The following is a 14,934-nucleotide window of genomic DNA, read 5'->3' on the forward strand; positions in this document are numbered from 1 at the left end:
TTGTACACAATAAATAAAACTTATCCAACGGTAAGTTTCTGATATGATATATTTAATAAAAGGTACTTTTTATTTCTTTCATCTTTTAAAATTTAAACAATATTTTGTCCAGAATTATGAAAAATAAAAACATACCGACCTGTAAACAGTGTCGTCTGCTGGTTATAGAATTTTGACAGGGGTCAAGGTTAGTAGACCAATTTTTATTTTAATGTGGCGAAGCATTGTAATAATACAGCTAACTACATGTATGAATTTGGATGACGTCACTTTACATCTCCTTACAATAACACTAAACTGGGTACATGACGTTTCCATTTTCAGAACGCTGGAAAAATTCCAATGCAAAATTGCTATTGAAATTTTTGTTCAAATATTATTAATGCACCTGGATGAGTTTGAAGAAAATCTTGTTATTAAAAAATTGTACTTTTTACGAAATATGGATTTCAATTGAAATTACGATAAGATACGCTATATTTATTGTGTACGAAGCCAAAACAAGGGTGCGAAGAGTGACTGTCGGCGACCTCGATAGTTTTTCTATTAAAAATATTTCTTGTTTTCTCTTCTAAAACATTCCTAAAATAGGATAGATAATAGTAATGCTGATCAATTATTTTAAGATCTTCACTATTATTTTTACATTTACAACAATTCAGAATCAAAATTAACAAACACAATGTGTTTCTGATAATTAAGTGGAAGGTATGTATCACATTCAAATGACACACAACTGAACCAGGCTGAGAATAATCACAGCTTCAGAAAATCCAGAATTTTGGGACTTAACTGTATAATTTAATTATGAGACCCAAAAGGCCCCAAATTCAATACCTGTAAACCATGGCACAATTTACCATAAAATCCTTAAATTAAAGCAGTTTTACTATTTTTGAGTTTTAAACTCCCAAGAGTTCAAAACATTGGAGTAACTGATACAAAATTATGCCACACAATTTTTTTTTTTTAAACAAATTATATACCTATATTTACAAATATTTACTTTTCCAAGATGTTGTGTTGTGATATTTTAAAAAATAAAATAAATGTGCTTACCTACTGAAATATTTTTAATGTTGCCATATGAGGAAAGCCCCACGTGGAATGTGGTTTGATTTGGACTATGTCAGGTAAAACAATGACCGACAAAAGATTGCACTTTGATGTAAGCAGTATTTCTGCCAGAAAGACATTTTTGGGTATGGCGCTATGGAATTGAATATTTATAACGTGTGTGTTGAATGCAACCACAATCGACAGAATTTTAGGGTTAAGGTTAAGAAATTCATACAAGAGTTATTAATTTTTCAAAAAGGTTAACTTAAAAAAATTAAATCTGCAAAACAATTTGGCACCATACCCGTTTTACCCTCTGGCAGAAACCCTGGTAAGTGAATGAAAAAAACATTAAATCTGCAAAACAATTTGGCACCATACCCGTTTTACCCTCTGGCAGAAACCCTGGTAAGTGAATGAAAAAAACATCAAATATGATGATGATGATGATTATAATAAAAAAAAGTTTAAAAAATATAAAATAAAATAATCAACCTTATACAACCGAACCTATTCTTATGAAAAATAATGTTTGCATGTATACATGTATATAATACATAGCAAGTAATTAAACTGCATGTACTACTGCAATAGATGGAATGCTTGGAGAAGTGTGTATGCATGGATCCTTCCATTAGTGAAAAAAAAAAAATTAAAGATGACCAGTACATTTTACATTCTCAGGACATAATCTACACAAACCTGTAGAACAGCTTTAGTAACCCTGAAATGGCGTATTGTTGCTTTGAAAATGTATTATTTTGCAATAATATTTATACACATAACATCTATATCACACATGAATTTTTAGCATGAGCCACCAGCAATGATGCAAATGTTTATTCTATATTCTACCCATCAAGCAAGACAAAATGTGTACTCCTGTCACATTTTACACTCAAAATAATTATCAGTTTTAGAATACCACTCTACAACAGGTTATACAAAACACAGGTTTCATGAAGCAAAGATGTCTCATTATTACAGGGAGGTCTTTATTTAAAAAAAACATTCAGTTATGTCTTGAGTATGGTGGCCAGACAACTGGAAATGCATGTTTGAGTAATGTTCTTCATTACGACTAGGTATTATCAGCTTTGTCTGTCACTGTTACTTCTTTTTTTGCTTCTTGTTTAACAATTGCTAGTTGTATCACACACAGTCCTCCATGGACATCAGAAGTGGATTCACGTAAACGAAGCCATCAAATTCAGACTGATCAATCTTGTCTATGACTTTTCTGCAAAATAAATGAATTAATTAGTTACATCCACTGATTATGTTAATATCACCCATAAAAAGTAAAGTTTATTTTATTTAATGACGCCGCTAGAGCACATTGATTTTTTATCTTATCATCGGCTATTGGACGTCAAACATATGGTCATTCTGACACTGTTTTTTATCTTATCATCGGCTATTGGACGTCAAACATATGGTCATTCTGACACTGTTTTTTGTTTTAGAGGAAACCCGCTGTCGCCACATAGGCTACTCTTTTACGACAGGCAGCAAGGGATCTTTTATTTTCGCTTCCCACAGGCAGGATAGCACAAACCATGGCTTTTCTTGAGCCAGTTATGGATCACTGGTCGGTGCAAGTGGTTTACACCTACCCATTGAGCCTTGCGGAGCACTCGCTCAGGGTTTGGAGTCGGTATCTGGATTAAAAATACCATGCCTCGACTGGGATCCGAACCCAGTACCTGTAGACCGATGGCCTAACCACGATGCCACCGTGGCTGGTGGTATTTTTTGTAAAGTATCTAAATTTATGATGCTTTTTGAAAGGTTACAGACACTACAAATCTACATTCATTGTGTATTATTTTCAAATCCTTCAGTTACTTCACATTTCTATTACCTTGCAGAGTCTCTCCATACATCTGACTTGTAAACCACAAATGGACGTAGAATTCTTTTATCATGTCAAAAATTATTAGATGGTTATGGACACTATAGATTTTTTGTAACCAACCTACAAGTTGCCTTACTTTTTAAAAGTTTTTGTATCATTAAAAATATTACACTTTTTATTCCTAAATCATAAAGTATTTGTGAGAAAATTCAGTGTAACATGATTAATTTCATTTAATTTTTGAAGACTTAATTTACATAAATTGCAATAACTTTTGAACCTGATAACCAATTTTTATAAAATAACTACAATTTTAAAGAGAAATGAATCGTCTGCAAACCATTGTCATTTTAACATAAAACATGTTCAACACATTTTTATAACAAAAGGATAACTTCAGTGAAAATTAAAATGGAAATCTATATTGACAAAAAGTATCCTAATTTGACACACTAATTGACAGTGTTCGATTTTGAAAGAAATGAGAGACCTGAAATACTCACCACAGTTAGGGGAGACCCATATGCACAACACAAATCAAACAGTGATGTGTTGGGCCGCAATATTTCATAACATACTGAATCATGATTTGGTCCTTTTATTGTGAAAAAGCTGAATGATGATAGTTTAGCACATTTAATCTATGACTACTTGGTGTCTAACATGGTTATACAACATCTGGTCGAGAAAAAGAGATGAAATCTGCTGTCGCTACATAAGCTACTTCTACCGGTAAAGAAAGAAAGGAACTAAATTGCACTTCCCCATAACTAAGACAATACATACCAGTATATATCAGTTATGAGCCACTGGTTGGCATGGATGAAAACATGAATCCATTAAGGGGAGTGGTTCTGTGACCGAAACTCACTGTTAAATTTTTATAGCACTCATTCTAGTTTGGACATTAACACATTTCACAATCTTACATTATGCCTCAAAGAAATGTTACAATGGAAAATTATGTATGTGACAAGTGCTGTACCACTGACCTATACCCCAGCCCCACTCCATTGTACTGAACACAACACTTACGGGTCATCTGGGGTCAGTTCAACTGGTTCATTGGTAAATGCTGGGTCGAAATGATCCAGATCCCGGTCAGACTTGATGACAGGCTTGTATGGAGGAGTCATCTGTTTCTGTGCTATCAGTTCCCAGTCAATTACTCGGAAGAAAGGATGGGACTGTATATCAGCAAATCCAGTTTGTGGGTGACAACCCAAACGCTCTTTGGGATACTGAAAGTTGTGTGCAAATAAACAGCACAGTTAATAACAATTAAAGGATGATGTACATTAACCATGCAGAGTATACATACACGAATATATGTCTAATTCAGATTCTTCATTACAGAAGCTCTGGGTCAGTAAAGCAAATTTTAGGATTCAAAACAAAATAACCAAACCATGACATATTCTTGGCTGTATCTCTGTACATGACAGAGTTAAGAACAAATGTATCTGAAGGTGTGACTTAATTACTAATTACAAGTTAAACAAGTTAGTAAACTGTGTTCAATAGAGTTCAATGTGAATGTTTAGCTTACTAAACCAGTATAAAAACACCAACTCAGCTCCGGGCAATTCCACGGTAACTAACACAACATTCGGACAATTTTAAACATTTTGAATATTTTATTTCTTTAAAAGTATTCAATAAAATTCTTAAGTCTCTTTTTGATTGCAATAAATATGTTGTGCCAAAGTCATGTCAAAAGAATATTTCATTGCATACAATCTCAGAGCAACTATAATCACAAATGAAATGTGGATAACTGACGCAACACAAAAAGTCACTTGTATTTGACGTGTCTTTGAACTTGTAAGCCGTGAAGGCATCTGCAGTTCTTGAAAACAAGTGATTTCTATAGTTTTACATAAATGTGATAATAAAACTTACAAGTACGAAAGTTAAGGCAATTATGAAACTCGCTGTTAAATTTTTATAGCACTCATTCTAGTTTGGATATTAACACATTTCACAATCTTACATTATGCCTCAAAGAAATGTTACAATGGAAAATTATGTATGTGCTAATATGTGTTGCGTCAGTTACTAACTGGGGGTGTTACATCAGTTATCAACACATTTTAATTCTTGGTGTGCCTACTTAATTATGTTGCCACGTGTTGTACCCATGGCACAACTAAGAGAATATGAAAAAATATAATATGTGGTAGGTGGGCAGTATTAAAAATATGCTTCAAAAGGTAACTGACGCAACAAGGTCATGCTATAAGTTTGTTTTTATTCATAAAAATCTATTTCTAATTTATTAATTTGTGTTGTTTGGAAATTCAAAACTGATGTGTATGGGAAGAAAATAAAATGATGTTTTAAATGCTTAAATAAAAAAGCAACATGAACATACTCAATTCTTGCATGGTAATAAATTCAGTAACATTCGTGCTGCTTGGTTTGCCCATACCTTGTTCAGAAAACCTTTCAAGATGGATGCTGCTTTGACAGACAGCGATCGTGGAATACGAATGGTCTTCTCCAGGATAACTAAAACACAATAAGAATATTAACTACGGACACATTTTGTGTTCACAGTGTCATTGACGTTAAAGTTGCAATCTCACCTTCCCATCATATTATATTTTTACCAATGCAAAATGTGAACTGCACTAACAATACACTCATGAATTTCAAAATGATGTATTAAGTTACGATTATATTTCTAGAATGACCAGGAAGCCGCTAGGGTCTCACTACGCATATTCAAGAATAACCATGATTTTTCAAGTCGTGGCTACAATTCGGAGGCAACCCGAATCAGTTGTCATTTATAGTCATTTTGCTATTTTTACATCAGGATTCGAATTTCACCATGGCACCTACCCCAATTGCCATGGTTGCCCTATTTACATGCATTATGCCCTGAAAATGTTACAGCGTCAATGGCAAGAAAAATGTTGTGGGTGCTTTACCTGGTTCTATATTGTGTATGTATCCTTCCTAGTCCCATAGTATGTCAAATAAAAAGTGTAAAAACACCCATGTCTTTTAAAATTAATTTGCTTTACAACTTCAGTATTGGCCGTTCCTGCAGGCTAAGACCAGAAGACATTCAAGCTACTGTCCAGTCAGTACAAATGTGTGACAACCACACACATACACACCAACATACACAAACCCTTATAGAATTGGAAGCCCAGTTCATGTTAAGAAACCTATGATTACTCCTATTTACATGAACTTTCGATCATATTATCATTGCAGGCGTGTTTGCTGGGGGGTGGGGCTGGGGGTGGGGGTCTGGGAGGTTAATATATCGTACTCACATATGTGCTCAGCCGACTTTAAAGCATTTTTTTGGAGGTACTCCAGACCCACTGCTAGTGGTTGTTGAAAAAGTAACTTCTCTTTTACAAAATATACTAATAATTGTTTTAGTTTTTAGTTTTTTTTAAACCCAGCATTTTATTATTTAGCAATAACAAAATGTAACATGAAAAATCACATCTAGCAAAGTCAGCTTACTTGTTGACACATGAAGTGACAGGTTGGTTATACTTGGATCCAAAACAAAACGTACTCAAATGCCAATGAAAAATGTACAGCAGTTTAAGTATATTCTTTGTGACTTATTTGTTTGGATACACTTTTTTTAATACGATAAATTAATGGAAAATGCTATGGCAGAGTTGACATGTATACACAACTGACAATAATTAAAAAAACACCTCTTCGCTAATGAAATGAGACTCGGTCAGTGGCAAAAGAAAGCGTTGTTCTACAGCTGTTGACAAAAATTAAACGGTTCCCTCAAATGTGTAAATGTTTGACACGTTCCCTTCATTCACATTCACAAATATAAACTAAACACGAATAGGACAATTCCTTCTAATATAACAAAAAATTATCCGTGAAAATGCACACATTAGCTAGAGGAAATGGCGTATTTTATCAAAATGACATATTTAAAAAATCACCTGATTCAAATAATAGTGAATAAACGTTTGCATTCTTACGCGATATAAGTATCAATGAAATTTACACAAACAATACTATAGGCGTATTTAAAGCTAAACAAAATAAATTCAGTTATGTATTGTTAAACTATTTTGTATGACTCTACGCAGTCATACAGTGTGCACATCGTTTTTTCGGTTCATACATGCATGAAACCAAAAATAATTGCGGTCAATTCTTAGATAAACAATGAATAATAATAATATGTAAGTAACAAAAAATGTATTTATAAATATTGTTAACTGCCATAAATAATAGTATCATGGATATTTTAGCATGTTTTCTTACCTGTCACTTTGTGTGTCAACAAGCACAGGGACTAGTAATGGTCTTCACATGTGTGTGTGTGTGTGTGTGGGGGGGGGGGGGGGGGTAGGGGGCTGTGAATTATCTCCCAAAATGATAAAAACTTTGTGCTTAGTCACATAAGACTCCTACTTTAAAATATTCATTAAGGAGACTGTAGTTTTTAAATCACTATAATATCAACAAAGAGTAGTTTCTTGTGAACACAAGTCTAAATAAATTCTACAAATTAGTTTGTTTTGATGCATTTCTCTTTTTGTAAAACAATATTGTCTGCAGTGCTGGTCTTACTCTGAAATAAATAATCCTCCGTATTTTGATCAGGGTTTTCTGCATTTCCGACGACGTCAAATGGGGATCGGCCAGCCAGCATCTCAAACATGAGAACTCCCAATGCCCACCAGTCAACTCCAAAATCTAAACAAAAACAGCGGAAAAGTAAACAAAATTATTTTGTAAAACATTAGTGTCAAATTGTTAATATTTATGCTAATTTCTTACTAGACAGTTTGTGTAAAGCTGTAATATACACATTAATTCCAGGGGTAATGCTAGACAGAAAACCCCACTATTAACAGTTGGTGAAATTCGTTGAAATAACACACATGTACATGTACATGACTTCTTAACCAACAGTCAAAATGAAGGTCCATGAAACAAGCTACTCTATTATTGAATTAGCTTTTTGTGGAATTATGACTATACTTTCTATATGACAAACAGCAGCAATTATTGTGATTACACTGTAAATTATTTGATTAATTATAGTACTGATTAGACAAAACAATCATAATTAGTATCTCCAGCAACAAAAACAAACCTTAATGTGTAAAAGATCAATTACTAACAATCAATGTAAAATTAAAACATTAAATCTGTTAATGTGGAAGTACTGCATTGTAATTAACTACACAACTTCACAACTTGATATACATTACCTGAATTAAAGTGACTTTTGTATACAATGATTACAACCACACACTGTGGCTTAATCTGACAAGCAATATCAGTCAAGAATCATACCTGGTTTACAGTTCAAGTGGTTTAATCTGACAAGCAATATCAGTCGAGAATCAAACCTGGTTTACAGTTCAAGTGGTTTAATCTGACAAGCAATATCAGTCAAGAATCATACCTAGCTTACAGTTCAAGTGGTTTAATCTGACAAGCAATATCAGTCGAGAATCAAACCTGGTTTACAGTTCAAGTGGTTTAATCTGACACGCAATATCAGTCGAGAATGGTTTACAGTTCAGTGGTTTAATCTGACAAGCAATATCAGTCGAGAATCAAACCTGGTTTACAGTTCAAGTGGTTTAATCTGACACGCAATATCAGTCGAGAATCAAACCTGGTTTACAGTTCAAGTGGTTTAATCTGACAAGCAATATCAGTCAAGAATCATACCTGGTTTACAGTTCAAGTGGTTTAATCTAACACGCAATATTAGTCGAGAATCAAACCTAGCTTACAGTTCAAGTGGTTTAATCTGACAAGCAATATCAGTCGAGAATCAAACCTGGTTTACAGTTCAAGTGGTTTAATCTGACAAGCAATATCAGTCGAGAATCAAACCTGGTTTACAGTTCAAGTGGTTTAATCTGACAAGCAATATCAGTCAAGAATCATACCTGGTTTACAGTTCAAGTGGTTTAATCTGACAAGCAATATCAGTCAAGAATCATACCTGGTTTACAGTTCAAGTGGTTTAATCTGACAAGCAATCCAAATTGAGTATCACAAGTATTACACATACAAAGCAATTCAAATAAAACAAGCATTTTGAGAGTACTGCTAAAGCAATACACGTTCCCTACTGACCCAACAATTTTTCAAATCTCCTAAATTCAAAGGCCAAACATCTGTGAAAAGTTGGTAAATCACCATGAAAGTTAAAATTGATCAGTAACAGTACATGATAAAGCTATATACAAAATTTTACCTCTATATTTTAAGGTTTTGCAAAACAAAAGTCCGGAAATTTTGTTTTCATATCTCCTAAGTTCAAAGGCCATAACTCTGTCAAAGATGGGTAAATTATCATGAAAGTTAAACTTCATCTGTAACAGTACATGATAAAGCTATATACTAAATTTCAGTTCAATATCTCAAGGACTTCTAAAAAGAAGTCCGGAAAACCAATTTTCACATTGCCTAAGTTCAAGGGCCATATCTCCGTCAAAAATGGGTAATCACCATAAAAGACAAACTTGATCTGTAACAGTACATAATAAAGCTATACACAAAATTTCAGGTTAATATCCCAAAGCCTTCTGGAAAAAAACTCTGGAAAACAAATTTTCATATGTCCTAAGTTCAAGGGCCATACCTCCGTCAAAAATGGATAAACTGCCATGAAAGTCAAACTTGATCTGTAACAGTACATGACAAAGCTAAACAAAAATTTCAGCTCAATATCTCAAAGACGGACAGGCAGACAGACAGAAGGATGAAGATGAAACTTATAGCCGGTTGGACTGGTAGGGGACTAATAAGAATTTTGTTTGAAAAGTTGTAAACAAAAAATATGAAATGACATTATAAAATGAAAGCAAAAATTAGTTACTGCATGCATATAGCATACTAAAAAAGTGACCTCAACCTTTTCCCCAATTACTACATTTACCTGCATTCAATTAATTGCAAAACTATATATTATTATTATGCATCTTCACCGACTTCTATATCTAACCTAAAATTAACTAATATGTAGAGTGACAGCATACAGTACCATTTAAAACCACTCAACTGTTACTCAAATCTTCTGAGAAACATTTGGGTGGGATCAACAAATTTCAGTAGGACAAATAAAATGGAGAGAAATTTCTGGGGGTGTTGACCAAAACAAGACTCTTCACTTTAATACTAATTTGATGACTTCACCAAAAGTAGGGGAAGCCCATTGGACACCCACCTAAATTTGTGTCTGGTAAACATCACAATCTTAATTATTTCCACTATAGGAAGTCCAAGAAACAGTGGTATTCACTGTATGCTTTTTCACAATTTGATTGTCCTCATTCTTTAGAACACAATCAAATTTCTATATCCATGAACCATGCATATATGTACTTGATTGAGCAGATGCAGTGGAATCGCTATCTAAAGACAGCACTGAACAACGTTACTTACATTAAACAACACTTCCAAATAATGATATAATTACAGGGCCTTAGATTGCATCAGTCGAGACAATAAACGTTGTGCCCAATATAATCAAATGTGTTTGATACAACAGACTGGTAAAGACCTGCGGTGTCACAAAAATAGGGCCGGATCCTGTAGGCTAATGGGACAAAACGTCTGGGTCCAAAACTGTATTAAAGCTGAATTGTCAGTTGAAACCAAGGGAGGATAGCAATTCATGTAAGACGTGAATGTGTTGATGTTTTAGGTTCTTGGAAGCATGAGCCACAGAAGTGCTTGAAGTGTATCAAGAAGGATCTGTAGTTCATACATTCATGAAACATTATCATGCAGGTTCAATTTTTATAATTTAAAGTGAATGACTATTACATCAACATAAAATGTTATCAAATAACAATCAGAGCTTTTCTTCAGGAAATTAATACATGGCCACACGGGGAATCCCATTCTACGGTTTGGCTTTTCCAGTCAGTAGCTGAATGAGGGAATTTTCTCATGTTTATGACAAACTTTTTAAAAAATATGTCTGCATTTTAATTCAATAAACATTTACTGATTACATTTATTGATTAAAAATTAACAGATATTTTATTAATTTTAAACAATAGCAAAACATCCGAAGTGACTTCTTTTAAAGCATTGCCTAAGGTAAGACAAAACTGAGGTTTATGCAGGTATGAACATTGTTTTATTTAACTCGTCTGTTATCATTTTGACCATTGCAAACTTTTATAACAAAAGAGTAAGTTCTGTCCTAGCTTTAGACAGGGACTCTGTAAAATGTCAGGTTTTGAGGGAATTCCACTTTACACAGGGTCCGGTCTAGAGAGGTTTCACTGTACAAGTTTTTTGTTGATTCAGATTTTGAAAGCATGCAGATTATTAACAATATTAACATTATGTTAACAATATTAACGATATGCAATGAAACACTCAGTTGAAATTAATGACATACATAATTAGTTTGATTACATGTGTAGTACTTATGTAATAAAGATAAATATTATACCATAGTCCTCCCCTCTAAGAACTTCTGGAGCGATGTAATTCGGTGTACCACAGAAGGTGTTGGTTTTATCACCTGGCAACAAGCCTTCCTAAGGAACGAGAGGAAAACAATGTTAATGTGCTTATCCCATCACCTCTGCCACATCCTTGATACGACTGTTCAGTTCACACTGGGTCCCACACAATATACTGTTGTATTAACAACATTTGAAAGTACTCAATCTTGGAAAACTGAAATAAGACCTCTCACTGGTTACTATCAACAATTTTATAATCTTAAAGGAGATAAACGACCCGTACCAAGTTAGACCATGGAAATTGTCAATGCGAATGCTACATATGTAGGTCTGAATCAAATATAGCCCAGGCTAAAAATGATGGTGTAACGAACACTATACATGTAGTTTGTGTTACAATTTGTGATTTTACTCTCTCACACTACAAAGTGTGGCCAAAACTGTATGTTAGACACAAATGGTTGTAGTTTAAAATGTACTATTAAACAAACATTCCTTTCCTTTCTCTACATTTAGTGGTTCCCTTGGATGGCTGTAACAGACAGGTTCCACAATACTGGGCTGATTATTTTGTTTTGAGATGTGAACATAATTGGTTATGATCTAGGATAAAGAGATGTGACAAGACTGGCAGTGTGAACTGTGTTGTTCAATGAACCTATGACCTTTCAGCCACCTTGAAAAACTGAAAAAAAATCATAGTGATTAATTGCTGTTAGTATGAATTACCAGGAGGCTGATGAGAGGCAGTGGCTTCAGTTCAAGTTAAGTACATGTATTGGTGATGTTACATGGATATTTCACTATAGTGTTTAATATGCAACTTAATGCTCCATGGTACAAATGAAATAGCCTATATGGTCTAATACACATGGACATTTGTACTGGAGAATAATCAAAACATCTTTTTTTTTAAAAGTCAACATTTATTTATACTTTGTATAGCTTAGCCGAAGCCAATGCCTTGCTAGCAGATCAATTAGGATGAAGAGTGCAGGGTAAAAATAATTTGCACAATAGATTTCCAGACTTTCATTTTTAAAAACCCAAAATAGTGAAAATTCACCGAGGAGTGGGAAATTGCACTCCTCAGACTAACTAAAGAGGAAGTGCTGTTTGAGGGACAAGGTATTTCATAGCAATCAAATTGAACTGAAGTGTGTGCTGGGTTATGGATCACAGTACTGGGTTCCTCCAAAAACAAAAGTCTGGATTTCAGATGTAATCTTAGATTATGAAAGCCGAACACAGATGGAAATGAACTGCAGTGAGGAGTTAGTTTTAGAGATGTGAACATATACATGTATTAGTGAACATGTTATGAAATGTTGTTATGACACAGATGAATGATAGGTCACAGAAACTGAAAATAAGTTTCAAATAAATCAAAGCGCCTGGTTAGCAACAAGTGTAAAATAAGAAAATGAAAAATAAAATAAGATAGTGCATAAAGAGGTTAATGGTAGCAAACCACAAACGGCAGGCATTTTCAAGACAACTCCCCTGTGAACCTGGACTTATGTTACAAAAACCTACCATAGTCTTCACCTCGCAATATTTCAGGGGCAATATAATTTGGAGTGCCACAAAATGTTCCTGTTGTATCACCCACACCAAGTCCTTCCTGATAGTGAAAGTGAAAGTGAACAAAACGAGATAATTTATTACAAAGTCAATACAGCTAGGCCATCTTATTATACTAAAGTACACAACGTTTAAACCCAGGTGCATGTAGAAAAAAAAAAAAAATTATGGCTTGCCTACCATGGTGTTAAAATTACATTGTTTTTTAAATTCTCAAATTCCGTTAAAAGTACCATATTTTTTCACCTATTAGTTAATCTCAGCTGTAAGTCAAGTACCTAATTTCAAGCCCTGAAAATGTAAGTTTTAATTTATTTATAAATTGACACAGACCTCGCCATTTAAGGGGAGCTATCAGTCTGGCTCCCCATCTCTCCCCTGAGACTAAACGGACCCAGACCCTGAAATTTAAGGGGAGCTATCACAATGGCTCCCCATCTCTCACATGATTCTAATCCGACCCAGACCCTGAAATTTAAAGGGAGCTATCACTCTAGCTCCCCATCACTCCCCTGAGACTAAACTGACCCAGACCTCACTGTTTAAGGGGAGCTATCACTCTGGCTCCCCATCTCTCCCCTGAGACTAGACCTACCCAGACCTCACCGTTTAAAGGGAGCTATCACACTGGCTCCCCATCTCTCCCCTGAGACTAAACTGACCCAGACCTCACTGTTTAAGGGGAGCTATCACTCTGGCTCCCCATCTCTCCCCTGAGACTAAACCGATCCCAGGCATCACTGTTTAAGGGGAGCTATCACTCTGACTCCCCATCTCTCCCTGAGACTAAACCGACCCAGACCTCACTGTTTAAGGAGAGCTATCACTCTGACTCCCCATCACTCTCCTGAGACTAAACCGACCCAGACCTCACTGTTTAAGGGGAGCTATCACTCTGACTCCCCATCTCTCCCCTGAGACTAAACCGACCCAGACCTCACTGTTTAAGGGGAGCTATCACTCTGACTCCCCATCTCTCCCCGAGACTAAACCGACCCAGACCTCACTGTTTAAGGGGAGCTATCACTCTGACTCCCCATCACTCTCCTGAGACTAAACCGACCCAGACCTCACTGTTTAAGGGGAGCTATCAATCTGGTTCCCCTGCACTCCCCTGAGACTAAACAGACCCAGACCCTGAAATTTAAGGGGAGCTATCACTCTAGCTCCCCATCACTCCCCTGAAACTAAACCAACCCAGACCTCACTGTTTAAGGAGAGCTATCACTCTGGCTCCCCATCTCTCCCCTGAGACTAAACCGATCCAGACCCTGAAGTTTAATGGGAGCTATCACTCTAGCTCCCCATCTCTCCCCTGAGACTAAACCGACCCAGACCCTGAAGTTTAATGGAAGCTATCACTCTAGCTCCCCATCTCTCCCCTGAGACTAAACCGACCCAGACCCTGAAGTTTAATGGGAGCTATCACTCTAGCTCCCCATCTCTCCCCTGAGACTAAACTGACTCAGACCCTGAAGTTTAATGGGAGCTATCACTCTAGCTCCCCATCTCTCCCCTGAGACTAAACTGACCCAGACCCTGAAGTTTAATGGGAGCTATCACTCTAGCTCCCCATCTCTCCCCTGAGACTAAACTGACTCAGACCCTGAAGTTTAATGGAAGCTATCACTCTGGCTCCCCATCTCTCCCCTGAGACTAAACTGACCCAGACCCTGAAGTTTAATGGAAGCTATCACTCTAGCTCTATGATTTTGCCATATTTTTTCGTGCCATGTCAAAATGTACATTGTGGTCTAAAGGTGTGAATTGTGATGGTGGTAAATCAGCAAAGACAAGTTATTGCACAGCTTTCATCTGCTGTAACCAAGGTGTTTGAAGCATGTACAATCCATGTCAAGCCAGGACTGCAATCACAACACTGCATGAGGAATGTTCACTGATTAGTGTTTTGCCTGTGACAAATCGTTAGAACAACAAAAGAAAAACAAACACTGCTTATTGAAAACTGTCCTG

General features: G+C 35.6%; 1 protein-coding gene across 3 annotated transcripts in view; it reads right to left on the bottom strand.

The window, feature by feature from the left end:
- Positions 1-2,037: 2,037 nt before the first annotated feature.
- LOC121390361 (protein kinase C iota type-like) overlaps positions 2,038-14,934 on the bottom strand; it is a 53,498-nt gene continuing 40,601 nt past the window's right edge. For 2 of the 3 annotated variants that reach the window (XM_041522157.1, XM_041522155.1), the window contains 5 exons: positions 12,913-13,000; positions 7,496-7,621; positions 5,349-5,428; positions 3,953-4,158; positions 2,038-2,299 (listed from right to left, as the gene is read on the bottom strand). In XM_041522157.1, coding sequence (XP_041378091.1) covers positions 2,212-2,299; positions 3,953-4,158; positions 5,349-5,428; positions 7,496-7,621; positions 12,913-13,000 — 588 coding nt within the window. In that variant the 3' untranslated portion in view covers positions 2,038-2,211. Of the gene's footprint in view, positions 2,300-3,952; positions 4,159-5,348; positions 5,429-7,495; positions 7,622-11,360; positions 11,449-12,912; positions 13,001-14,934 lie in introns of all 3 variants that reach the window. The other variant, XM_041522156.1, reaches the window with a different exon arrangement.

This window comes from Gigantopelta aegis, chromosome 15, assembly GCF_016097555.1.
Source record: "Gigantopelta aegis isolate Gae_Host chromosome 15, Gae_host_genome, whole genome shotgun sequence".
Classification (NCBI taxonomy): Eukaryota; Metazoa; Mollusca; class Gastropoda; order Neomphalida; family Peltospiridae; genus Gigantopelta; species Gigantopelta aegis.